The sequence below is a fragment of the Herpailurus yagouaroundi genome, unplaced genomic scaffold (genome assembly GCF_014898765.1).
Source record: "Herpailurus yagouaroundi ecotype Mexico unplaced genomic scaffold, PumYag 139, whole genome shotgun sequence".
In the NCBI taxonomy this organism is placed as follows: domain Eukaryota; kingdom Metazoa; phylum Chordata; class Mammalia; order Carnivora; family Felidae; genus Herpailurus; species Herpailurus yagouaroundi.
The window spans coordinates 47,127,535-47,153,678 of NW_024412394.1; the positions used below are offsets into that span (position 1 = coordinate 47,127,535).

General features: G+C 37.2%; 1 protein-coding gene and 1 non-coding gene across 8 annotated transcripts in view; both read left to right on the forward strand.

The window, feature by feature from the left end:
- The window catches only part of CFAP206 (cilia and flagella associated protein 206), a 46,963-nt gene that overhangs the window by 13,462 nt on the left and 7,357 nt on the right, over positions 1 to 26,144 (forward strand). For 6 of the 7 annotated variants that reach the window (XM_040474121.1, XM_040474118.1, XM_040474117.1 and 3 more), the window contains 6 exons: positions 893 to 1,101; positions 11,554 to 11,673; positions 13,048 to 13,246; positions 15,461 to 15,601; positions 18,681 to 18,874; positions 22,197 to 22,340. In XM_040474121.1, coding sequence (XP_040330055.1) covers positions 893 to 1,101; positions 11,554 to 11,673; positions 13,048 to 13,246; positions 15,461 to 15,601; positions 18,681 to 18,874; positions 22,197 to 22,340 — 1,007 coding nt within the window. The remainder of the gene's footprint in view (positions 1 to 892; positions 1,102 to 11,553; positions 11,674 to 13,047; positions 13,247 to 15,460; positions 15,602 to 18,680; positions 18,875 to 22,196; positions 22,341 to 26,144) is intronic. The other variant, XM_040474122.1, reaches the window with a different exon arrangement.
- Positions 15,844 to 15,950, forward strand: LOC121030172 (U6 spliceosomal RNA). Its single transcript, XR_005790101.1, has one exon. It is a non-coding gene; the product is annotated as a U6 spliceosomal RNA (small nuclear RNA).

Consider the following 26,144-nt stretch of genomic DNA (forward strand, 5'->3'; position numbering starts at 1 on the left):
GTTTTAAAAACTGTTCTAGAAAGTCAAGTTCCCATTCTTTATAAAGTTCCTTATCTTGCTAGACTGTTCTGTTTTTTTCGGTATCCTGATGAGTTGTTTTTTTTTTTTTAATGTTTGTTTATTTTTTTTTCAACGTTTTATTTATTTTTGGGACAGAGAAAGACAGAGCATGAACGGGGGAGGGGCAGAGAGAGAGGGAGACACAGAATCGGAAACAGGCTCCAGGCTCTGAGCCATCAGCCCAGAGCCGACGCGGGGCTCGAACTCCCGGACTGCGAGATCGTGACCTGGCTGAAGTCGGACGCTTAACCGACTGCGCCACCCAGGCGCCCCAATGTTTGTTTATTTTTGAGAGAGAGAGAGACAGAGTGTGAGTGGGGGAGAGGCAGAGAAAGAGAGACACAGAATTTGAAGTAGGCTCTAGGCTCTGAGCTGTCAGCACAGAACCTGACGTGGGGCTCGAACCCACGAGCTGAAGTCATATGCTTAACTGACTAAGCCACCCAGTGCCCCGATATCCTGATGAATCTCTTAAGTCACATACTTCCCCCTCCTTTCTTTTTTTTTTAACAAAATATGCCTTTTCTAGAGGTACATGATCGGTAGCACATAATACCAAAGCCTGTCTATTCTTTAGATTCTTCTATATTTTAGTGGCAAAAGCTGATCTGCTCTACAATGTCTTTTGTTTGGACAGATTTCACCCCCCCCCACACCCCCCTGCCCAGTTCTTTATTTCATGGTGTAGGGAGAAATATATGAAATATATACCTTCTTATTATTAATTTGGTTAAGAAAAAAAACTACTAAATTTAATGCTCAAAATGCGACCACTTCGAAGGCTTCTTCTTTGTAGATTCTTTCATGTCTCTCAATATACTTTTAAAAACAGTGCCAGCTATTCTACAGGAAGCAGTCCCAGCCACCACTCAACACATCGATTCCCAACTTCAGATTGCGCAGGACCAGGCATACCGCTACACAGCCATCCTTGAGACAGTAGCAAAGAACCCACTCTTGAGTATGGAACTTCAGCCATATATGTTAAAAGAAGCACTGTATAATATGCGGCAATATGAGACCTTCCTTCAGATCATTTTGGTGAGTTAATGTCGTAAGATCTGGCCTTTTCCATAGAATGCAACTACTTTATGCATTATGGGCATAAATATAAAAAATATTTGTATATATTGTTTAATATATATTAAACAAAAGGTAGAATCGGGTTACCGATACAGGAGACAGTCTTAATAACTGCTCGGTTTATATTGCATATGTTGGGCTGAGAACTAAAATAGAAATGGGGAAGCTGGATTTTTATTTTAATGAAAAATATTGATAGGAATTGATTTGTGTAGTTGTTGATTGTCTCTGGTGCTCAGTGGAATGATTGTTAGCATGCTGTAGTTAAGCAGAGGTGTGTGTGTGTGTATATAAGTAATACTGTATTGTTTTCATGCAAAGCAAGTATCTAATGTACATTTTGGCAGGTAGTTGGCCAAATAATTTTTATGTAATTGTTCTTGCAAAAATTGGTTGAAAAGATTTTTATTGCTAATATTTTTATTTTTAAAGTATTTTTTCATGTTTATTTTTGAGAGCGCGCATGTGCATGCACGCGTGCGTGCGCGCGCGCGCACACACACACACACACACACACACAAACACACACACACGAGTGAGCAGGGGAGGGGCAGAGGGAGACAGACAGACAGACAGAGGATCCAAAGCAGGCTCTGTGCTGACAGCAGAAAGCCTGATGCAGGGCTCGAACTCACAAACTATGAGATCATGACCTGAGCTGAAGTTGGATGCCTAACTCACTGAGCCACCTAGGCATCCCTATTTCTAGTATTTTTAGATCTATTGAACAAGCCAGACAGTAACCCCACATAGTTGGAAAATATGGTAAAGTGGTAATTTTAAACTTTTTTAAAAAAGTGGCAGAGCACATTCAGATACAATTTTACTCAGAACCCTAAAAGTATAAAACAGGTATCTAGGTGAAAGGATTGAGGGACCTTTTCACCAAGGAACATCCCCATTCCACCCTAGGGTTCTAGGGGACACAGTTTGTTAACTGCATCTTGACAGTGAGCTGTGTTCCTACCAGTCGATGTTTTTTGTTTGTTTGTTTGTTTTTGTTTTTAGCTTTATTGAGACATAATTGACAATACTGTAAGATATTAAAAATGTACAATGTGATGATTTGATGTATGTATACATTGTGAAAGTGTTTCTTCCATTGAGTTAATTAACACATTCATCCCACTGGTCACTGTTTACCTTTACACAATGTCTACTTTCCAATAACTGTGAGACTCAGGGTCAGTGAACTGTCTTTCATATGAGTGAATACCAGTGTCTTGAAGGACAGAAGAGGATGTGTTTTTAATTCATATCTTGATGACTTGATACTCCTTCTGGATGCACTTGATCTATCTTCTCTCCTTACCTTCACTGTAGGGAATAGAAAGAAAGACATCCAGATGACATGACTTCATGGCAAGAAACTAGGTTGTGGTCCTCACAACTGGCCAACTATCTAATTGCCTTCAGAGATGAGGATTGTAAATCAGCTATTCTAATGGTTTAGAATCATTTTTTAATGTTTATTTTTGAGAGAGAGAGAGAAAGAGAGGAAGGGGCAGAGAGAGGGGTGGATAGAAGATTTGAAGCAGGCTCCTTACAGCAGAGAGCCTGATGAGGGGCTCGAACCCATGAACCATGAGACCATGACCTGAGCTGAAGTTGAATGCTTGACTGAGTCACCCAGGCGCCCCTAAACCAAATTATTCTTTAGGTGGATGTTCCTCTAACATTGACTTGTGGCTATCAGCCTTATCTAGATAGTCAGATACTGAGAGGATTTTATAATCAGTTTATCTTGAAGTACACGTAGATCTGTAGGATTAAGAATCTCACATTGACTTCATCATCTGTGTTTGGAAGGGATACCATAAGAAAGAACCTTCAGAAACTGTCACACATAATGTAAGGATGTTGTCAAGAATGTCATCCATTATGTAGCATCTTCTCAGAGCTTTCATTTGTGGATCATGCTCAGCTAATTTCCAGTCTGAAAGTCTCATTGTTGTTTTCATCCTCAGAGCTAGAGGGACAGTGAGTAGAGTATATAAGCAATGAGTGTGGGCTCTGCAACTAGAATGCTTGTGTTCTAATCCTGACTTTGCCACTTACTCAATCCGTGTCTTTGAGGAAATTGCTTAACTTCTCTGTCTTGGTTTCCACATCTGTAAAGTGGGATTATTGATAGTCTTCAGTATACAAGTAAGGTAGAACAGTGCCCGGCACATAGTTATGCGCTCAACAAATTGCTGTTGCTGCTAATGTTTATTATTATTTTTAAAAATTTTTAATGTTTATTTATTTTTGAGACAGAGAGAAAGAGTACAAGCAGGGGAGGGGCAGAGAGAGAGGGAGACATAGAATCCGAAGCAGCTCCAGGCTCTGAACTGTCAGCACAGAGCCCGACATGGGGCTTGAACCCATGAACTGTGAGATCATGACCTGAGCCAAAGTCGGTCGCTTAAACAACTGAGCTACCCAGGGGCCCCAGATAATGTTTATTATTGCCACCATCATTGTTGTTAGGACTTAAGCAGAATGGCTCTGATTTTATTTCTGGAGGAGAACAAACTGAAGAGCTCTTATTTTTCTAGACAGTATCTCAGGTCTAAGCCCTTTGCTGCTTACTCTATTGAGAAAGTTAACTTTCTGGTGTCCCCACTCTTTGTGACTGTTTTGTGCTAACTTTAGTCAGGGTCAGAATGAGTTCTCTTAATCATCTGACTCTTTTTGGCTTAATCGGTGTTTTTGTTGTTTTGTTTTTAAATATCCAATTTTCTCCCATCAATCTACCTGAGTTACAGTTAAGGTTGCTTGTTATAGAATGGATATAGGTTTAATCGGTATTATATCTGAGTTATAAAATATGTCAGCTTATGTTGAGCTAATAATTTTTCCTATCTATGAAATCTGTGAATATTATTTTCTAAAGTCACATTATTTGAAAGGATGTATTAATATAACTTTTTGAAGGTTTGAATTTGATTTTAAACTTTTTTTTTTGCCAATATTACATAAAGTTTATATAAACATTCATTTAAAAAATTTAATTATAGCCTGGGTAAGGTAGTGAGTTATTTTATTTTCTATTAGGATTTTATCTGCTTCAGGAAACAAATTCAGATATTCTTTTTTACATTTCTTTAATGTTTATTCATTTTTGAGAGACAGAGAGAGACACAGTGTGAGTTGGGGAGGGGCAGAGAGAGAGGGAGACACAGGGTCTGAAGCAGAAGCAGGTTCCAGGCTTCGAGCTGTCAGCACAGAGCCTATTGCAAGGCTTGAACTCAACGGCGGCGAGATCATGACCGGAGCTGAAGTCGGACACTTAACTGACTGAGCCACCCAGGCCCCGCAACAAATTCAGATATTCTGAAAGAGACGAGGGAGGGGTGATCACAGTCTTGTTGGCTGTCTTAGCTGAGGGAACAGAATTCCATCCTCTGTGGGGCTCTGAAGTGCAAGGCAGTCACCAGAGAAAGCCACTCATTGTTATGGTGCAAGTAAATGCTGCATTTCACATGTAGCATTCGTAAAATGTGTAAGTCAAGACTTTAGTAGATTTCTTCTCCCTAAGCTATGTTCACAGGGCCTATTCACAGAGTAGACAACATTAGACTTCTTGATTTTTTCCTGATAATGCCAGTAAAAAAAAAAAAAATCAGGTAGGTGGAATTTATGTTTGTTTTAGACTTGTTGAAAATGTCCATGGAACAAATTATGAGGAATTTATTAATTAAAAGGAACAAATTATGAGGAATTTATTAATTAAAACGGACTGGGTGGCTTTTAAAGGAAGGGGTTAAAAATTAAAAGGGACTGGGTGGCTTTTAAAAGGAAGGGCTATCTGGGTGGCTCAGTCAGTTGAGCGTACAACTCTTGATTTCAGCTCAGGTCATGATTCCAGGGTTGTGGGATTTAGCAGCGTGTCTGGCTCCACATTGAGCGTGGAGCCTGCTTGAGATTTTCTCTCTCTATCCCTCTGCCCCTTCTCTGCTCGAGAGCGGATGCTGTCTGCTCGAGATGCTGTCTCTTATAAAAAAAAAAAAAAAAGAGTGGGGAAGAAGCATGCTGGCATCATATGCTTTTCCAAAGCAGTTTTTTGAATCATTATGAACAAAAATTAAAAAAAAAATTTTTTTTTAACATTTATTTATTTTTGAGACAGAGCATGAACAGGGGAGGGGCAGAGAGAGAGGGAGACACAGAATGTGAAATAGGCTCCAGGCTCTGAGCTGTCAGCACAGAGCCCAACGCGGGGCTCGAACTCATGGACCGTGAGATCATGACCTGAGCTGAAGTCGGACGCTTAACCAACCGAGCCACCCAGGTGCCCCTGAACAAAAAATTTTTAAAAAGAGATAGCATTCCTAGAGGACAAATTTTATTATTATTTTTTTTTCACTAACAGTCTCATGAGAAATATGTTTGTTAGGATGCTGTCAACTTCATGGTGTCAGATACAAGTGTTTCACAATGCAAAATTTATCTTTGGCAACCAGAGCTCTTGTTTTCCTGAAGTGACAGACCCATTTCATTTATTTCAGGAAAATATCTGCCAAATAGCTAAGGCTCAAAAGTCATAGTTTGTCAGTCAATTGCTCTTCAAGTAAAAATCATGTTCTGCGGGGAGCAAAGATGGTAGTTCAGCTCAAAATTCAATCAGTAAATGTTTTCCTTGAGAGAACTATGCATTTTAATATCCAGCAGATGTGTTTTATATGTACTTTCCATCCCATCTCACTGATTGTTAAAAAGCTTGCTTGTACTTATGGATCAAGATTTAGTAAAATTAATACTTTTTACTGCATCATCAAAGATATTCTTTTTAAAAGCTTCTTTAAATGTTTGTGTTTGAGAGAGAGTGCATGTGCGAGCAAGAGTGGGGGAGGGGCAGAGAGAGAGGAAGATCTAGAATCAGAAGCAGGCTCCAGGCTCTGAGCTCTCAGCAGAGAGCCCAAGGCTGGGCTTGAACTTTATGAGCTGCAATGAGATCATGACCTGAGGCAAAGTCGGTCACTTAACCAACTGAGACACCCAGGTGCCCTGTGCATTGTCAAAGATATTCTTAAGTGAAACTGGCTTTTTAAATTGAAATATAATTGACACATTACATATATTGGTTTCAGTTTTACAACATAGTGATTTACAACATACACATAGTGTGTGTGTATATTGCAAATTGACTACCACAATAAGTAACATCCTTCACCACACATAGTTACAAAAACCTTTTTCTTGTGATGAGAAGTTTTAAGATTTACTCTCTGCAACTTTCAAACATACAATACAGTATTATTAGCTATAGTCACCATATTGTTACATTATATCCCCAGGACTTATCTTACAAATAAGTTTGTACTTTCTGATCTCCTTCACCCATTTCACCCACGGCCCACCCCCTGCCTATGGTAACTACTAGTCTGTTCTCTGTATTTAAAAAATTGCTTTTTATTTTTATTTTTGTAGATCCCACCTATAAGATCATACAATATTTGTCTTTCTCTCTCTGACTTATATCACTTAGCATAATGCCCTCAATGTTGTCACAACGGGCAGGGTTTCCCTCTTTTTTTTTTTGTGACTGAATAATATTCCAGTGTGTGTGTGCATGTGTGTGTGTGCGTGTGTGTGTCTGTGTCTGTGTGTGTACACACACCCATGTGTATATGCCATATTTTCTTTATCTGTTCATCCATCAATGGTCACTTAGGTTGCTTCCATGTCTTGACTATTGTAAATAATGCTGCAATGAACATGGGGGTGCCTATGTCCTTTGAACATATACTGAGAAGTGGAATTGCTAGATCGATCATATGGTAGTTTAATTTTTTTTTTTGCATTTTTTAAGTTTATTTATTTATTTTTAAATTAATTTATTTTTTAATTTACACCCAAGTTAGTTAGCATGATTTCAGGAGTAAATTCCTTAATGTCCCTTACCTATTTAGCCCATCCCCCCTCCCAAAACCCCTCTAGCAACCCTCTGTTTGTTTTCTATATTTAAGAGTCTGTTAGGTTTGGTCCCCCTCTCTGTTTTTATATTAATTTTACTTCCATTATGTTTATTGTTTTGAACGTTTTGTATCTTAAAGTCCTCATATGAGTGAAGTCATATATTTGTCTTTCTCTGACTGACTAATTTCACTTAGCATAATACCCTCCAGTCTGTCCAAATAGTTGCAAATGGCTTTTTGATTGCTGAATAATACTCCACTGTACATATATACCACATCTTCTTTATCCATTCATCCATTGATGGACATTTGGGCTCTTTCCATACTTTGGCTATTGTCGATAGTGCTGCTATAAACATTGGGGTGCATGTGCCCCTTCGAAACAGCACACCTGTATCTCTTGAATAAATACCTAGTACTGAAATTGCTAGGTTGTAGGGTAGTTCTATTTTTAATTTTTTGAGGAAACTCTATACTGTTTTCCAGAGTGGTGGCACCAGTTTGCATTCCTACCAGCCCTAACACCATTTATGAAACTAAGGCAGACTAAACTGTTAACTTCCTAGTAAGATAAAATCACAGATCCACCAGCAGTGCAAAAGAGATCTTCTTTCTCCTCATCCTCGCCAACATCTGTTGTTGCCTTAGTTGTTAATGTTAGCCATTCTGACAGGTGTGAGGTGTTATCTCACTGTGGTTTTGATTTGTATTTCCCTGATGATGAGTGATGTTGAGCATTTTTTCATGTGGCAGTTGGCCATCTGGATGTCTTCTTTGGAGAAGTGTCTATTCATGTCTTTTGCCCATTTCTTTGCGGATTATTTGTTTTTCGGGTGTTGAGTTTGATGAGTTCTTTATAGATTTTGGATACAAACCCTTTATCTGATATGTCATTTGCAAATATCTTCTCCCATCCCATTGATTGCCTTTTAGTTCTGCTGATTGTTTCCTTTGCTGTGCAGAAGCATTTTATTTTATTGAGGTCCCAGTAGTTGATTTTTGCTTTTGTTTCCCTTGCCTCCGGAGACCTGTTGAGTAAGAAGTTGCTGCAGCCAAGATCAAAAAGGTTTTGCCTGCTTTCTCCTCGAGGATTTTGATGGCTTCCTGTCTTAGAGTTAGGTCTTATTTTGAGTTTATTTTTGTGTATGGTGAAGAAAGTGGTCCAGGTTCATTCTTCTGCATGTCGCTGTCCAGTTATCCCAGCACCACTTGCTCAAGAGACTGTCTTTATTCCATTGGCTATTCTTTTCTGCTTTGTCAAAGATTAGTTGGCCATATGTTTGTGGGTCCATTTCTGGGTTCTCTATTCTGTTCCACTGATCTGAGTGTCTGTTCTTGTGCCAGTACCATACTGTCTTGATGATTACAGATTTGTAGTATAGCTTGAAGTCCAGGATTGTGATGCCTCCTACTTTGGTTTTCTTTTTCAAGATTGCTTTGGCTATTCAGGGTCTTTTCTGGTTCCATACAAATTTTAGGATTATTTGTTCTAGCTTTGTGAAGAATGCTGGTGTTTTTTTGATAGGGGTTACAGTGGTAGTTCTATTTTCAATTTTTTGAAGAATCTTCATACCATTTTTCATAGTGGCTGCACCAATTTATTTTCCCACCAACAGTGCATGAGGGTTTGCTTTTCTCCACATCTTTGCTGACACTTGTTACCACTTGTCTTTTGATACTGATAGGTGTGAGGTGATACCTCACTGTGGTTTTAATTTTCTTTTTCCTGGTGGTAAGTGATGTCAAGCATTTTTCCATGTACCTGTTGGCTATTTGTATGTCTTCTTTGGAAAAATGTTATTTGGATCCTCTGGCCATTTGTTAATTGGATTGTTCGGGTTTTGTTGTTCTTGTTGTTGCTGCTGCTGTTTTTGCTGTTTATTTATAGGAGTTCTTTGTATACTTTGGATGTTAACCTCTTATCAGATATATGACTTGCAAATATTTTATCCCATTCAGCAAGTTGCCTTTCCATTTTGTTGATGGTTTCCTTTGCTGTATAGAAGCTTTTTGGTTTGTTATAGACTCACTTGTTTACTTTTGCTCTTGTTTCTTTTGCTTCTGGTGTCAAATCAAAAAAATAATCACCAAGACTGATGTCAAGAGGCTTACTGCTCCATGTTTTCTTCTAGAAATTTCAGGGTTTCAGGTCTTAGATTCATGTCTTTAATCCAATATGACTTGATTTTCTGTATGTTTCATTCTTTTGCACGTTGCTATCCAGTTTTCCCAGTACCATTTATTCAAGAGACGGTCCTTTCCACATTGTATATTATTGCTTTCTTTGTCATAAATTAGTTGACCGTATATGATGGGTTTATTTCTGGGCTCTGTATTCTGTTGATTTATGTGTCTGTTTCTATGCCACTAACATACTGTTTTGATTACTATAGCTTTGCAATATAGTTTGAAATTAGGAAGCATGATGCCTCCAGCTTTGTTCTTCTTTCTTAAGCTTGCTTGGGTACATGGGGGTCTTTTATGGCTCCATACAAGTTAGAGGATTGTTTTTCTATTTCTTTGAAAAATGCCAATGGAATTTTGATAGGAATTGCACTGAATCTATAGATGGATTTGGGTAGTATGGACATTTTAACAATATTAACTCTTCCCGTCCATGAACACAGACTATCTTTCTACTTATTTGTGAGGACCACTTTACACTAAAACTTCCACATAGTTGTGAACAAGTTCTTTTTGATAAAATGTTAACAGAGTGATTGTTTTAGGTCATAATCAGGAAAAATCAAGTATTTCTGTATGCCTACTCTGTCGGTGTCCTCTGAAAACATAGCTCTGGGGAGGAAGTCTAGAGTATTTTCAATTATAGATTTAATGAAGTTATGTATTGAATGTAACTTTTACTTTGGAGAGCATATTATTTCTGTTTCTTGTTGCTGTTGCACAAATCTGAAGAGACTTTAAGGACCCCATTTTCATATTTTATTTTTATTTTTAAGTTTATTTATTTTGAGAGAGACAGAGACCGCATGAGTGGGGAGGGTCAGACAGTGAGGGGGAGAGAGAGAGAGAGAGAGAGAATGAGAATCTCAAGTAGGCTCCATGCTGTCAGCGTAGAACCCGACGTGGGGCTTGAACTCATGAAACTGTGAGATCATGACCTGAGACGAAACTGAGAGTCAGACACTTAACTGAGTGAGCCACCCAGACACCCTTCATATTTGATTTCTAAAACAAAACTAACAAACAAGGGGGAAAACTCTTGTGAGGTAGGCAAGGGACCTATTAGATGGGATAGATAGGATTACATGGAGCATGTAGCAAGGGGAAGGAGATGCTTAAAGAAAAGTATAGGTCAAATTAAAACAGGATGCATGTTAATATCTGTGAATAAAATATTTCATTAGTTGAAATACAATAATATTTGATATTTTAAATGAAGTAATATTTTTGTCAATTAAAAATAGTCTAGTAGGGGTTCCTGGGTGGCTCATTCTGGTGGTCTGACTCTTGATTTCTGCTCTGCTCATGATCTCATGTTCAGTGAGATCGAACCCCGCTTCTCACTCTGTGCTGACAGCATGGAGCTGGCTTGGGATTCTCTCTCTTCCTCCCTCTCTCTGCCCCTCCTTTGCTCGTGGGTGCACAATGCACTCCCTTCTCTCTCTGTCTCTCTCTCAAAATAAATAAACTTAAAAAAAATAGTCTAGTAAAGCATATACTTAGGCTCATATTTGAAGAGTCAAATACATTTTTTTTTTCTCTTCAAGTAACTGTCACTCTTTTACAATGTACTGATAAACCCATACCACCGCCATTTCTGGTCACATCTTAGGCAGTACAATATAATGGGTAAGAGCTGGGTTCTGGGCTCCATTGGTCTGGGATAGAACCATGATTCCACCCTTTATTGGCTGTGTATCCTTGGGCACTTTACTTACCTGTCTACATCTTAGTTTTCTTATTTATACTTACTTCCTTTTTGTACTTATAAGTATTTACTATGATGCTTAGCACATAGAATAAATGTTAGTAATTATTTCAGATTCAGCATTTAATACCTTATTTTCAGATTACTATTGTCATATCGGAAATACATTGTTTTTCAGTGACGTGATTTTTAAGATGTTCTGCATTCTTGGATGTAATTTTAAAAAATCTTGGTATCAAAATTGCTTTCAGAGGAACACCTCATTAATTTTGTCATTAAGGAGTAGGAAAATAACAGCTGAACAAAGTTGTGTCGCAGGATCCCCTTCTCAGGAATGCAGTTATACTGCCTGTCAAGGAATACCTTGAGAAAAAGAATACCTTTGGGAAAAAATTATAGCTACTGTATTTCAAAAGATTCACCTATCCAACAAATATTTCTGGAGTGCCGTTGGCACACCAGCACTGTTCTTGGTTTGCAGATACCTTGGAGAATAGAATTTCTTCTCCCGTTGTGCCTAACTTCAGGGGATGTAAGGAGCAGGTAGGGCTTAAAACACATGCATTTTTTAGTGACGTTATAAAAATATTGATTCAAATTATGTTGTCTTCGCAGTCAGATATAATTACCTGTGCTCAAGAAGTAGAAATGATGATAAAGCAGTTAGGAGCCCAACTGGAACAATTAAAAATGACTGTAAAATCAAAGACTGCTGTCCCAACATCACAAGTCTTTGTAAGTATTTGCCATCAACTTTGACCTTGCTTAAGCGTGAATATACCTTTGAGTCCTATACAATCGAATCATAAGTAATCATAATTATAGTTAATCACTAAAAATATGACATTGGTTTTTGTACAAGTTGATCCTGTTCTTTATGGTTGTTTTGTAATAACCGTGTAAGTTGGATGCGGGACTTCCCTCTGCAGACAGTTGCTACTAAAGGAAATGCAGGTATATATTATGGTAGCCATAATACCAGCACGGGCTGTGGCAACAAAACGAATCTGTAATGCAGTGTTGAGAACACATTCACAGTGGCTGGTTAGAGATTGCCTTCAGCCAAGGGGTGATGTGACTTGTGTCCTTTATGAAGAGACAGAGGATAATCCCTGTGTTTACCAGGCCTGCACTTACACTGACTTTCTGATTATCTGTACCATCTTAGGGGCAAATCTGATAGCCCAAAGGAGGTGTAGGGTGCACATGCAGTATTTTATAGAGCATTTTGAGGCCTTGACAATTTTGTGTAACCATTCCCAATGTTAGGTTTTAAAAGCCAAGAAACAAAAGGCTAAGTTGTTTTACTTTTTAGTAGGGCCTAATTAGTTTCTGTATGTTTATTCAATAAGTCAGTGACCTTTAGTATGAATAAAAAACGTTTTATCTCATGGCACCTGGGTGGCTCAGTAGGTTAGATTATCCGACTCTTGATTTCTGCTCAGGCCATGATCTCATGGTTCATGGGTTTGAGCCCCGTGTCAGGCTCTGTGCTGACAATGCGGAGCCTGCTTGGGATTCTCTCTCTCTCCCTCTCTCTCTGCCCCTCCCCCAACCTCCCTCCCTCCCTCTCTCTCTCTCTCTCTCTCTCTCTCTCTCTCAGCCTCTCCCCAAAATAAATAATATAAACATTAAAAAAAAGTTTTTATCTCACTGATCTAAAATCTTTAACTTGCAGCTCACAAGATATGCCTCAAGATATATCTGTAGACTTTCAGGTTCTTTTAATCATGATTGAACCAGATAAATCTAATAGTAATGAGTCATATTTAGCTTTTTTACAAAAAGAAGATATTTTCCTCTTGGCTTTTTGGGGTCAAGCATCCATAAATCTTTCTTAGGTGATCGATGTGTTTGGCTTTTTGGGGGGGGGGGTAAATTAACTTTATGACAATCACACCAACATGAATAGTTTGAAATAAAATACAAGTTTTTTTTCTCATAATTTATGAATCCTATTGCTATGTAGATTTTATTGTTTAACTTCACAAGACTTTGACTTGTCTTCAGGAAGAATTTCTTTACTAACACAAATTTGTTTTTGTTTTTAAGAGCACAGTGATTTGTAATTTTATTAAACTGTTACATTTTAAACATTCTTTTCTTCAGCCCATCTTCATTGCACTTTCCAATCTGTGGACTAGCTTCCAGGATGAAACTGTTTTGATTAGTGTCCTCAGTAATTTGACAACTCACCTTGAGCCATTCTTGGGTGCTCATGAACTCCTCTTTCCTGAGAAAGTAATGCAGAATCTTCTTGATGGGCTGACTGTGAAGACTGATGTGTGTAGGATGAAGGAACACATGGGTAATAGAAACCATCCTTGACTTCCTCTTCCTCTTAAAAGTGCCTCTAGAATAAAGGCACTCTTTTAAAATTTTCACGCTTGGGGCATCTGGCTGGGTCAGTCAGTGGAGCATCCAACACTTGATCTTGGGGTCATGAGTTAGAGCCCCATGTTGAGCATAAAGTTTGTTTTTAAAAAACAAAAAAAAAGTTTGTTTTAAAATTTTCATGCTCTATCCTTTTGATAAGGTATTAAACATCTTTCTTGATTAAAAGAGTACTAATGTTCATTATGAAAAGTGCAGGAAACAGAAAATATGTAAGCTAAGTACCTTACTATCCAGTAATAAGCATTCTTTTGTAAAAAAAAAAAATTAATGTTTATTTATTTATTTTGAGACAGAGAGCAAGTGGGGAGGGGAAGAGAGAGAATCCCAAGCAGGTTCCACACTATAAGTGCAGAGCCCAATGCAGGACTTGATCTCACAGACCATGAGATCGTGATCTGAGCCAAGGTCATGATCTGAGCCAAAATCAAGAATCGGCTGCTTAACCTACTGAGCCACCCAGGTGCCCCCAATAATAAGCATTCTTAATGTTATTGTCAGGGTTTTGGTTAACAATGATTTTCCTTCCCTATGTGTTTCTGTTGTAGTCTTAGTGATCTTATTATTGATTTATAGTAGGAGAAGATATTAATGTTTGCCATATTTAGAGCTCTATTTCTTTAGCATGTCATTTGCCATATATCTACCTCAGATTCAGGCTGAAATTTATAAATCAATGAAATTTATCCCTGTAAAATTGAGCTTATTTTAGACCCTTTAAGAGATGCACTGATTCTTATAAGAAGGCTGTCTTTATCAACAAACTGCTTTTTACTTTTTTGGTATCTTTTGTCTTAAAGACAATGTGAAGTTCTTGAGAAATGCCAAAATAGAGTCTGGGCATTGTTGCCTAAAAAGAAAGTTTTTTCCAGAAAATGAGATTTGATAATTTACTCTCTAAATTTCTTTTACAAATTCAAATTTTGTATAAGTGTAGAATAAAAATGAAGTTGTAATTTCCATTCTTCAACTACTGGACTTAAAAAATAAACTTGAAAACTAAATTAGAAAGACTGAAAAGCATCCTTCCACTTAAAGTTTTTCCTACTTATTTTATTTTATTAAAACAGCATATCTACACAAATACCAAGTGAAATTAAAAAGTTAAAGTCACTTAGGGGCGCCTGGGTGGCTCAGTTGTTTAAGTGTCTGACTTCGGCTCAGGTAATGGTCTCACAGTTCGTGGGTTTGGGCCCCGCATCTGGCTCTGTGCTGACAACTCAGAGCTTGGAGCCTGCTTTTAATTCTGTAACTCCCTCTCCCTCTGCCCCTTCCCGGCTCGTGCTCTCATCTCTCTCAAAAATAAATAAATGTTAAAAAAAAAATTAAAAAAAGGTTAAAGTCACTTCAGCAGTAAATGTTAAACTACTTCAACAGTAGATATTAAACTCACCATTATTGGCAAGACAGTTTACTTCTTGGAGTTAAACATGTCACTTTCCACTATATGTCACAACTTTTTATTCACCAGAACACTATTTATCACGTTAGTGCTTCAGTGAATTGGGAGACTGAATGTTCTTCTAAAAGAATTTAATTAACACTTGCCACATCTCCTCTCTGTTTTGAGACTTTCAGGCATATCAGGAAAAAAGAAGGAAGGTTTATTTTCCCCAAAGTATGCATTTACTTCTAGTTGTAGTCACAAGGGCATTTGTGGTATTGCTGTTTTGATGTAGAGCCAGACCCAGAAGTATAGTAGGATTGCCAAAGCTAAGAACCTTTGGGATCAATGTTTTACAGATATGTGTTTTTGTTTGTGTAGAAAATGTGGACTATTTGTTTATCACATGTAAATAAGTAAGCCAGCCACCATTAGGAAGGATTTTTAAAAGTGTAAAGAACAAAGATTGTGCACCTTGTTATCAAAATTAAATTACTAAGAGAGATTTCCTTGAAGCTTTCTGCTCAGAACATTCTCAGCTGTTTCAGGAAACAATAGTCCTAGTATAGGAGCATCACATTTAAAGAATTTGCCCACCTAGTGTATTATGAAGAGCCATACAGTCTTGAATGAAGTTGATCTCTCTCTATTTTAGTCACACAACAGCCAGTCTTTTCTGCTTATTTCCTTGGGTTGTTTACTCTTCTCCTTGACTGAAGTTTTTCTTGTCCTCTTTTATTTTAGAAGATAGAGTACGTCCGGTGGATTTCAGAAAACAAGAATGGCTTTTCCCAGAAACAACGGCCAATTTTGATAAATTGTTAATTCAGTATCGAGGATTTTGTGCTTATACATTTGCTACAACAGATGGTCTTCTTCTTCCAGGTATATTGTGGGAAATGATATTGCTTTGACTTCCCATTTTTTCTTTAAATAAAGCCGTCCTTGTCACTTACTTATTCATTTTTTTTTTTCACTTATCATTTTTTAAAACTTTATGGGATCTGACGGTGAACTAGGAAAGGAGCCACAAAGATGATCCAGACCAAAATCTTCATCTTTGAAGTGCTCACAGAATAATCTGGTAGACTGACATAAGCAAGAATTACACACAAATGATAAGTGAGGTGCTCGCTTCGGCAGCATGTATACTAAAATCGGAGCAATACAGAGAAGATCAGCATGGCCCCTGCGCAAGGATGACATGCAAATTCATGAAGCTTCCACATTTAGAAACGAAAACAAATAAGTGATAGAATGTGTATATAATGAAATCTGGATGCTACATTATCATAAAAGAGGGATGACTCATATGGCCAATGAGGGACTCCAGAAATTCACATGGCGTTACTAAAATAAATCATCTTCCAAAGTAATTAGTTGAAAGAGCAACACTAATTTGGCTGATTATGTTGATTAAAAAAAATACTCTGTTGCTTTATGGTTGTGTTTTATTAACATAGATCAGGATTTCTGTATAAGTCAGATCCACCTAAGGAAATGGCCAATATTTTATCAAATAAAATCTCTCTGTATATATTACTAGAGCTTCTCCCCTAACAAAGAGTAAGTCAGAAATTGAGGTGAAATAAATTATTATCCAAAAAGTGCTGTGTGAATTGGAAATAAAAAGTCAGCTAGGGCTAGAATGAAAACAGTTGGACAAAAATATTTATGATTTACCTTACACCATTAACCTCTTTTTTCCTTTTCTTCTTTCTTTGTCATTTCTTTTGTTATATTTCGTAGTTGGATATTACTTTTTTTATTAGAAAGAATTATAGGAACTACATACAGGCTAGAGAACATGCATACTGACTTTTTTTTAAGTTTATTTTTGAGAGAGAGAAAGAGAGTGCATGTGAGGGGAGGGGCAGAGAGAGAAGGTGAGAGAGAGAATTCTAAACAGGCTCTTGTATTGTCAGCACAGAGCCCAATGCAGGGCTCGAACTCACGAGCTGTGAGATCATGACCTGAGCCAAAACCAAGAATTGGACTCTTCAACTGACTGAGCCACCAAGATGCCCCTGACTCATTTTTTATGGTATTAGATTTTTCATAATGGAAGTAAGAGGTTTACCATAGGGAGCTGAGAGAATAGTATTCTGAGGCCCCATGAGGGTCAGTGATACTGGTGGGGGTGGGGGGGTAACAATCAAAAGCCGTGAAGAAATAAGAAGTGATGGAATATAGATGGTTTCTTTCTTTCCTTCTCTTCTCTTCTCTTTTCCTTTTCTTTCCCCTTCCTTCCTTCTTTCCTTCTTCCTTCCTTCTTCCCTTCCTTCCTTCCTTCCTTCCATCCATCCATGCATCATCCATCCATCCATCCATCCATCCATCCATCCATCACAAATAAGAAAGGAAGGGAGTCACAAGAGACACAAACGCAAAGAACCATAGCTGTAGGGTGATGACAGAGGTAGCATGATATAATTGAAAAAGCTATGGGCTAAGGTTCAGGAGAGCCTGGCTTCTAGTCTAGGAGGTCTTTTTGGCCCCTTCAAGCTTCCACTATCTGGGATTCTAATAAAGAGAGAGAAATAGGAAAGTAGAAGAGCTTGTGGGGCTATGGGCTTCAGAATCCTCTGTGAATAAGCTAGCCCTGACTACTTTGTTCACTACATTATTTCTGTTTGCTACATTATTTTCTGGGCAGCAGCAAACTGCACTAACTCAGAGGAATTCTGTAGGACTTTTCTCCTTCCATTCAGGACTACAGACCACATGACTTAAATCCCAAGGCTTACTAACTAGTTAGGATCCTTTTCAATGACTACACCGGTTTTATTGCCAATCACTTTCCCTTGCCTACTCAAGCCTCACTGGCTTTCTTGTTGTTCTTGAACATCTCAAGCCCATTTTCACCTCAGAGCCTTTATGCTTGCTATTTATTCCCTCTACTTGGAAAACTCTGTCTATCCCCCAGATAGCTACATACCTTCCTCCTTCATTTTATTTAGCATTCCTAGATCACCCAATTTAAAATATCAACCACACCCTTCTTCCTTTTATTATGTGTTTAACAAGCTTATTTATTTTTTTTGAGGGGGGCGGGGAGTGAATCTTAAGCAGGCTCCACACCCAGCGCGGAACCCAATGCGGGACTCAAATCTCATGACCTGAGATCGTGACTTGAGCTGAAATCAAGAATCGGACACTTAACTGGCCAGGTGCCCCTTGGCTTTATTTTTAACCTTTTTTTGCAGTACTCTCTGGCCTATGGTATATTTGTTGATTTGTTGAGAGCAGCAATTTTGTTTTTATTTCCTTAGTGCCAGGAATAGGGCCAATAAATTTTGTTGAACAAATGAAAAAATAAATAAGGCAGTACTATTGTTTCATATATAATTCCCACCAACTATGTGGATATTTAATAACCCTTATTTTTGTAGTATCTGTTCACAGTGGGAAATACTTTCTAACACAGAGACTTGTATTTTGGGGATGCCTGGTTGGCTTGGTCGGTGGAGCATGCAGCTCTTGATCTTGGGGTCATGAGTTTGAGCCCCATGTTGGGTGTAGAGATTACTTAAAAGTAAAAATCTTAAAAAAAAAAGGAAATGTATTTTGGGTAAGTTGTGCCATTTTTGTAGTTTTTATAGAATTATTTTTAAAACAATGCTTGTAGTAGTTAGTTTAGTTAAAGGAGATTTGAAACCACGAGATGACTATGTGCCTTCTCATAAAAGATTTTCAAACATTGTAGATCTGTATAGTAAAATAATTTTTATATAAAACCATTCGTTAAAATTAATTTAATATGAATTTCACATAAAATAGAATTTAACAAAATGTATAATTTAAAATTGCTAATTGTAGCATTTTAACAAAATGAAAACATGTTAAATATGCATAAGTCATATGTTAAATATGCAGTATGTAGGGAATGATTCTATGGATGTATTACAAACATAGAATCACTTACTATTTTATATCTCATTCATTTCCTTTTCTTAATTTTCAGGAAATCCAGCAATTGGAATTTTGAAATATAAAGAAAAGTATTACACTTTTAATACCAGAGATGCTGCATATTTATTTGCAGAAAGTCCTGAAAATTATATTGATTTAATTAAGGAAAAAGCAAAAAAAAATGCAGAATTAATTCAGCTACTGGAACTTCATCAACAGTTCGAAACCCTCATTCCATATTCTCAGGTAAGCAGAGTCAGTATTTTAAGAATTTATGACATTTAAAAATATAGTTAATTAGAAAGTTATACCTTGTTGTAGAATAGTTCCAAAGTCCAAACAGAGACTGGATCAGAAGAGGGCCTTTAATGCTATTGGAAAGAGATTCACCCTGAAGAAGGAAACTAATGAAATCCACAAAGAATAATGAAAACAAGATAAGGAGTCAAATTGATAAATTAGACTGGAAAAATCTGGAAGAGAAAGACTACGTTTAGATAAATAACTGAGTCTGTAGGATTTCCTTATCTAAAATTAAAGAACTTAGCACAGATAACACAGGTGATAATTTAGAGTTGTAAGATAATACTTTCTGATATATTTTATTACCTGATAGGGAAAGCTCTTTCCTTTGCCTTGTATTTTTTCAAAATTGTCTTAGTCATGCATGGTAGTTTTCTTAATAAATTTGCTAAGTTTCCCCCAAAATCTTACTGAGATTTTAACTGGAATTGAATTAAAATAATAAAAGAATTTTTATGTTTATTATATTAGGTTGTCCCATTCATAGTACCATTTTGTTTTTTTTAATAAGTACTAGTTTCATTAATTATATCTTAATAAAGCTTAATGGTTTTAGTTCTGTTTTCTACTGTGCCCACTTCTAAAACTGTATGTGATCCCAGCAGTGACTGGTGATGCTAATATTAATACATGGTTTTCCCACTCAGTATGACGACCCCTCCATTGAATTAACAATTCTCATACGGAATGGGTTTGTTTCTGGGCTTTTAATTGTGTTCCACTGACTTGTGCTCTCCCAGTTTTGTATTTCATTCTGTTTTTTTAAAGTTTATTTATTTATTTTGAGAAAGAGAGAGAGCGAGCACAGGCAGGGAAGGGGCAGAGAAAGAGGGAGAGGGAGAAAGAATCCCAAGCGGGCTCCACACTGCTAGCGCAGAACCCCATATATGGGGTTTGAACCCATGAACTTAATATGGGAGGTGTATTTTGGGAGGGGAAAACCTAACATCACTCATTCCTAAGTCAAATGCCCCTCTCCAATTTTCACAATTGGTAGCCTATGTGAATACTTTGACCTGAGCCAAAACCAGGAGTTAGCTGCTCAACCAAATGAGCCACCCAGGCACCCCTCTGTTTTTCATTCTTTTTGTGATGTCTTCTCATGAATGAAAGTTTTTCATTTTAATATGTCATTTATTAATCTTTTCTTCACGTCTCAAATTTTGTTTAAGAAATCTTCATGTATCTTAGATCATAAAAATATTCTCCTATATTGTTTTGTAAAAAAATATGGATTTTGGATTTGCCTTTCACACCTGACTCTTTAATTAACTTGGATTTGATTTTTGTGTCTATTGGGAGGTGAAGATCCAATTTTAATTTTTTTTCTATTTGAGTAATGAATTTTCCCAGACCATTTGTTCAGTACTCTTTCCTTTCTCCATATCTATAGTGTCTTATATGCACAGGCTTAATTTTTAATTCTATTCTATTCAGTTCAATTTTTAAAAAATTCCTGTATCTATATCTTACTATAGCTTTATAGTAAGTTTTGATACCTAGTAGAGTAAGTTCTCCCACCCTTTCCTCTCTAAAGGATCTTGGCTATACTTGAATCTTTACTTTCCATATAAATTTGAGAATTTATATTGTCAGGTTCCATAAAAAACCTTGAAGGAATTATGAATTTGCATGTCTATAGACAAGAATTATTTGACCATGCCACCACTTATTTATAATTTACAGAGTTGTAAGATACTTCAAAGACAGTGAAAGGTTAGAATCAGATCATCAGAAATGTATGCTATATGTAGATAATGCATAGTTTTCCATTAAACAATTTTCCCCTATATTTTGGGTCTTGTTTTTTCCTTTCTTTCTGTGTATTTAATTCCCAGCTCTTCTTCAGTGACCTTAAGTACCTATGGAAGTGAGTTTTCTCCCTTCATATTTCAAAGCTGTAGTTCTTATAATTATTTACTTGCCATTTACTTGTACTGTGTAATATTGCTAATCATCTTGCAACATGTTTTTATCTACCCAACTATATCACAACATCGTTCTGAAGGCAAAAAAAATTATATCTTATGTTAGGTCGTAGGCAATCAGTAATTATCTGCTGTTTGATTTGAGTAAGAAGTTAATCTTACATGGCATATATATATATATATATATATATGTGTGTGTGTGTGTGTATGTACATATGTACATATGTATATGTAATCTTACATGGCATATATATGTGTGTATGCATATGTATATACATATATATACACACATATACACATATATGTGTATATATATACACATATACATATATATACACATACATATAATGGAATATTACTCAGGCATAACAAAGAATGAAACCTTGCCATTTGTAACAACATGGATGGATCAAGAGGATGCAATGCCAAGTGAAATAAGGCAGTCAGAGAAAGACAAATACCATATGATTTCATTCGTATGTGGAGTTTAAGAAACAAAAGCAAATGGGCAAAGAGATAAAGAGACAAAAAAACCAGACTGTTAAATACAGAGAACAAACTTGTGGTTGTTAGAGGAGAGGTAGGTGAGGAGATGGGTGAAATAGGTGAAGGGAATTAAGAGTCCACTTATCGTGATGAGTACAGAGTAATGTACAGAATTGTTGAATCACTATATTATACACCTGAAACTAATATAACACTGTGTTAGTTACACTGGAATTAAAAAAAAGTTAATCTGTCCCTCCTGTGCACTATGATCTGAGTTCCTGAAACCTCTACCACCCTCTCCAGCAACTTCATATATAGCACAATCATATCTTATTTAGCCTGGAATTAATATTTAATATTTTAATAGTGAGCTTGTGGGTATCCCAGCAGAAAATCAAAATATCCAACTAAAAAAAAATCAAGTGTATGCATAGTTTGGGGTTTAGATATATCCTAAAGATGTTTTGATACTTTAAACAAATGTGATTCATATTTAACATTTAATGGCTATTTTAAACTTCAGTCAGTTTTCAACAAAGTATTCATGTATGCTACCGATTGTGAAAATTGGAGAGGGGCATTTGACTTGAATGAATGTTAGGTTTTCCCCTGCCAAAATATACCTCCCATATTAAGTTCACAAAGTCAGGTACAAAGAAAGCCATAATGCCCAGGAAAATTATCACATTTAGTTCACTACTATTAGCTTATTTTCTCTGCTGTCTTTATGAGTATATTCCATGTTGAAAAATTCTTATTTTTCTAATCTTTTTGTCAGTTTATTTTTAGTTATCTCTAAATTATGCTGCTTTTTAATAAATACTAATTACAGAACTTCATTTCTTTAGATGAAAGATGTTGACAAACATCATATAAAACCAATTACAAAGTGTGAAAGTAGCACACAAACAGATACGCACATATTGCCACCAACGATTGTGAGATCATATGAGTGGAATGAATGGGAATTGAGAAGAAAAGCTATAAAATTGGTTTGTAACAATATTTTCTAAAATTATTTATAGGTTGGGGAATTTGTTTTTCTTCAGCTAAGACAGCAGAAGAGATGATATTTTGTACATGTGTTACATTCAGCCACAAATTAAAGCAGAATTAGTCCCCAAAGTTACAGGTCCAGGGCACAGGACCAAAAGGGATTGTTTTGGTACGAGCAGGGTGGGTCTCTCAAGGGTAGTTGTTGTGATAAGATGGCAATGTTCTAGATTCATTGAATCAATTTCTAGAAAATAGGCATGCTGTCCGACAATTTCTACCAGTGTCCCTGGCCTCTAGCTTTCCTTGTTTCTGCTCCTGTGGCTTCCATGGATGTATACACTGGCCATTTACTTGGAACTCTGCCTCATCTTTCTTCTTTCTCGCTTCAGCCTGTGTATTTGCTTCTCCCTCCACTTGGCTCTCATGGTGTGGGAGTTTCTAGGAAGATGGTGCTAAAGCTGAGAGCTATAGGTTAGGGAACTTTAATGTGTTGTTAGTTATAGAGTGGGTAATTTAAATTACTTATATAAACTAGTGGGATGTATACAGAGTTCTTTGCATATAATTTGCCAGCTTTACATTGTAAGATTGTCTTCTAATTTTAAGCACATACGGAAGCATGAAACTATTCTCAGATTATACCATGCAGTGACTAGAACAATGGTAGTTGCTCTCTCTTTCTTTCTATATCCATCTATTGTGCTAATCTATGAGATTTAGAGCACTTTCAGCTTCCTCTAATCATTTAAAGTATATCTTTGTCTTTTGTAGTCTTTTTTTTTTTTTTTTTTTTTTGAGGAGCAGAATGTTAACGTCTCTTGTGTCCTCTCTTACGTCAGCATGTTCTCTACAGGCACTGAGCTCTCTTGTCTTTCTAATTCTCCGTCACCTTAATCATAAGAGGTGCCTGCCCTCAAAGCTTGGCTTTGAAAATCTCATCCCTGTGTGACTCAGTGGAATTCTTCCCTCTCACCCTTTTTACAGTACCTTGTCATTTTAGACAATAAGTATTTAGAGTACAAAGGAAATAAACTTTTATATCTATAGCCTTTTCTTAGTATATTTTATCCATCTCTTTAACTGAAATCAGGTATGGGAGTAAATGAAGACTACCCAAATAAGAACAGAGGCTATTTATTCAAAGTTTTCTATAGCAAGGGAGTCAACCATCATCACTGGCCATTGGCAGAAACTCCAAAGCAGGCAGGGAAAGTGGGAAAGCCTTATAGTGAAAAAAAGGGGAAGGCTTCAAGCATGCTCTGACTGGAGATTGTTGACATGGGGAAAATGCAAGCAGGCTAACTCAAAGTTGGGGCTCTTATGTGAATGGTTTGGTGGGCATAGTTGGCTTTCTCTGGTTGGTCCTTAGTTGGAAGGTGGGGGCATGGGTAGCAAAAAAATAGGGAAGCTGGCCAAGTCCTGTCTGTTCCGGGCTTATAGCTACAGCTATAGAGGTTGTAGATCTGAGTTCTATTGTCATATAAGGTCTAGCTTTTGGCAGTTTGTATATTCAGTGTCTCATAGGCTTTTAACCAATCATGGCATTTCTCTTGCCACCCTTTGTGGTGGCAGCTTTTCAGTCCCTTAATTTCCTGGGATGAGGAAGGATCAGCTTCCTGGTATGTCTTCCAGATCCTCGTTCCATTAGCATTCCTATCAGTTACTCTTCTGTAGTACATGAAGCTCCATCCCCAATGTTCTTTTGTGTTATCTACTAAACTCACTGGAGCCCATCAGATATATATGGGTAACACAGATATTACACATTTGTTCTTCAGAAACTAATTGTCTAGCAAGTGACACTGATACACTAAAAATATCTCAATACCTCTTGGTAAGTGGTAGAATAGAAGTGAAATAAAAAATGAATCCTGGTGACATTTTAAGTTGGTCTGAGGTATAAATAGGTAAAGGAGAAGAGGAGAATGATGGTTGGATGGATATGAGAGGTAGAGGTACCAGCATAGGTCTGGATTGGAAATGTTAAAAGAATGGAGTATCCCGCGGGGCTGCACTACATACCGACTGAACTCTTCTTTTCATTCTTCAACCTCCACTTAATTCTGAGGCTCACCTTAGACCTAATTCTCCTCTGGAGTCACATCACGTCAAATGCTGGCTCCCCATATATGACCAGTACAATGTGCTGGTAAGACAAAACTGAGTGTATTGCTTAAAGCTATAGGAGGAATCAGCACCTCAGCAGAGCCTAGGCAGTGTCTTGAGGGGGAAGAGCAAGGTCAGAATGTATTGAGAATGTGAAGTTTGGTGGAAGGTAGGTCTTTCAAAGCCAAGAGTAGGTCAGGGGATGGGAGGAGGGCTTGAATTAGATTAGGTAAAGATCATGAAAAAGCAGCCCAGCACTGATGGGAATAGAAAGTGAAGATTTATGGGGTAGGGTGCAGAGAATGTTAGAATCTGTGTGTTGGTACTTACTACTGAAGGTGTGTCTTTTGGGATGTTCTGTAGTGAACAATCAAGTTATTTGCTTTGGTAAGAGTCTCTTGGAATGATCAAATTATGCTAATGAAGATGTCCAAATAGAAGAGTCACACTAATGTAGACAATAAACTCAGTGTGGAGGAAGTAGTTTTGGTTCTCAGTCATCCACAGTGTCTCAAAATCTGGAATATTTCCTCTCCTTCCAAGTCTCTACATTTTTATTTTATTTTATTTTATTTTATTTTATTTTATTTTATTTTTATTTTTATTTATTTATTTATAATATAATATATTGTCAAATTGGTTTCCATACAACATCCAGTGCCCAGGTGCCCTCCTCAATTCCCATCACCCACTTTCCCCTCTCCCCCCACACCCCCATCAACCCTCAGTTTGTTCCCCTATTTAAGAGTCTCTTATGGTTTGCCTCCCTCCCTCTCTGTAACTTTTTCTTCCCCTTCCCCTCCTCCATGGTCTTCTGTTAAGTTTCTCGAGATCCACATGAGTGAAAACATATGGTATCTGTCTTTCTCTGACTGACTTATTTCACTTAGCATAATACCCTCCAGTTTCATCCACGTTGCTGCAAATGGCCAGATTTCATTCTTTCTCATTGCCAAGTAGTATTCCATTGTATATATAAACCACATCTTCTTTATCCATTTGTCAGTTGATGGACATTTAGGTTCTTCCCATAATTTTGCTACTGTTGAAAGTGCTGCTATGAACATTGGGGTAGAAGTGCCCCTATGCATCAGCACTCCTGTATCCCTTGGGTAAATTCCTAGCAGTGCTATTGCTGGGTCATAGGGTAGATCTATTTTTAATTTTTTGAGGAACCTCCACACTGTTTTCCAGAGCAGCTGCACCAGTTTGCATTCCCACCAAAGTGCAAGAGGGTTCCCGTTTCTCCACATGTTCTCCAGCATCTTTAGTCTACTGATTGGTTCATTGTAGCCACTCTGACCAGTGTAAGGTGGTATCTCATTGTGGTTTTGATTTGTACTTCCATGATGAGGAGTGACGTTGAGCATCTTTTCATGTGACTATTGGCCATCTGGATGTCTTCTTTAGAGAAGTGTTTATTCATGTCTTCTGCCCATGTCTTCACTGGATTATTTGTTTTTCAGGTGTGGAGTTTGGTGAGTTCTTTATAGATTTTGGATACTAGCCCTTTGTCTGATATGTCATTTGCAAGTCTCTTTTCCCATTCTGTCGGTTGCCTTTTAGTTTTGTTGATTGTTTCCTTTGCAGTGCAAAAGCTTTTTATCTTGATGAGGTCCCAATAGTTTTTAATTCCCTTGCCTTTGGAGATGTGTCAGGTAAGAAATTGCTGTGGCTGAGGTCAAAGAGGTTTT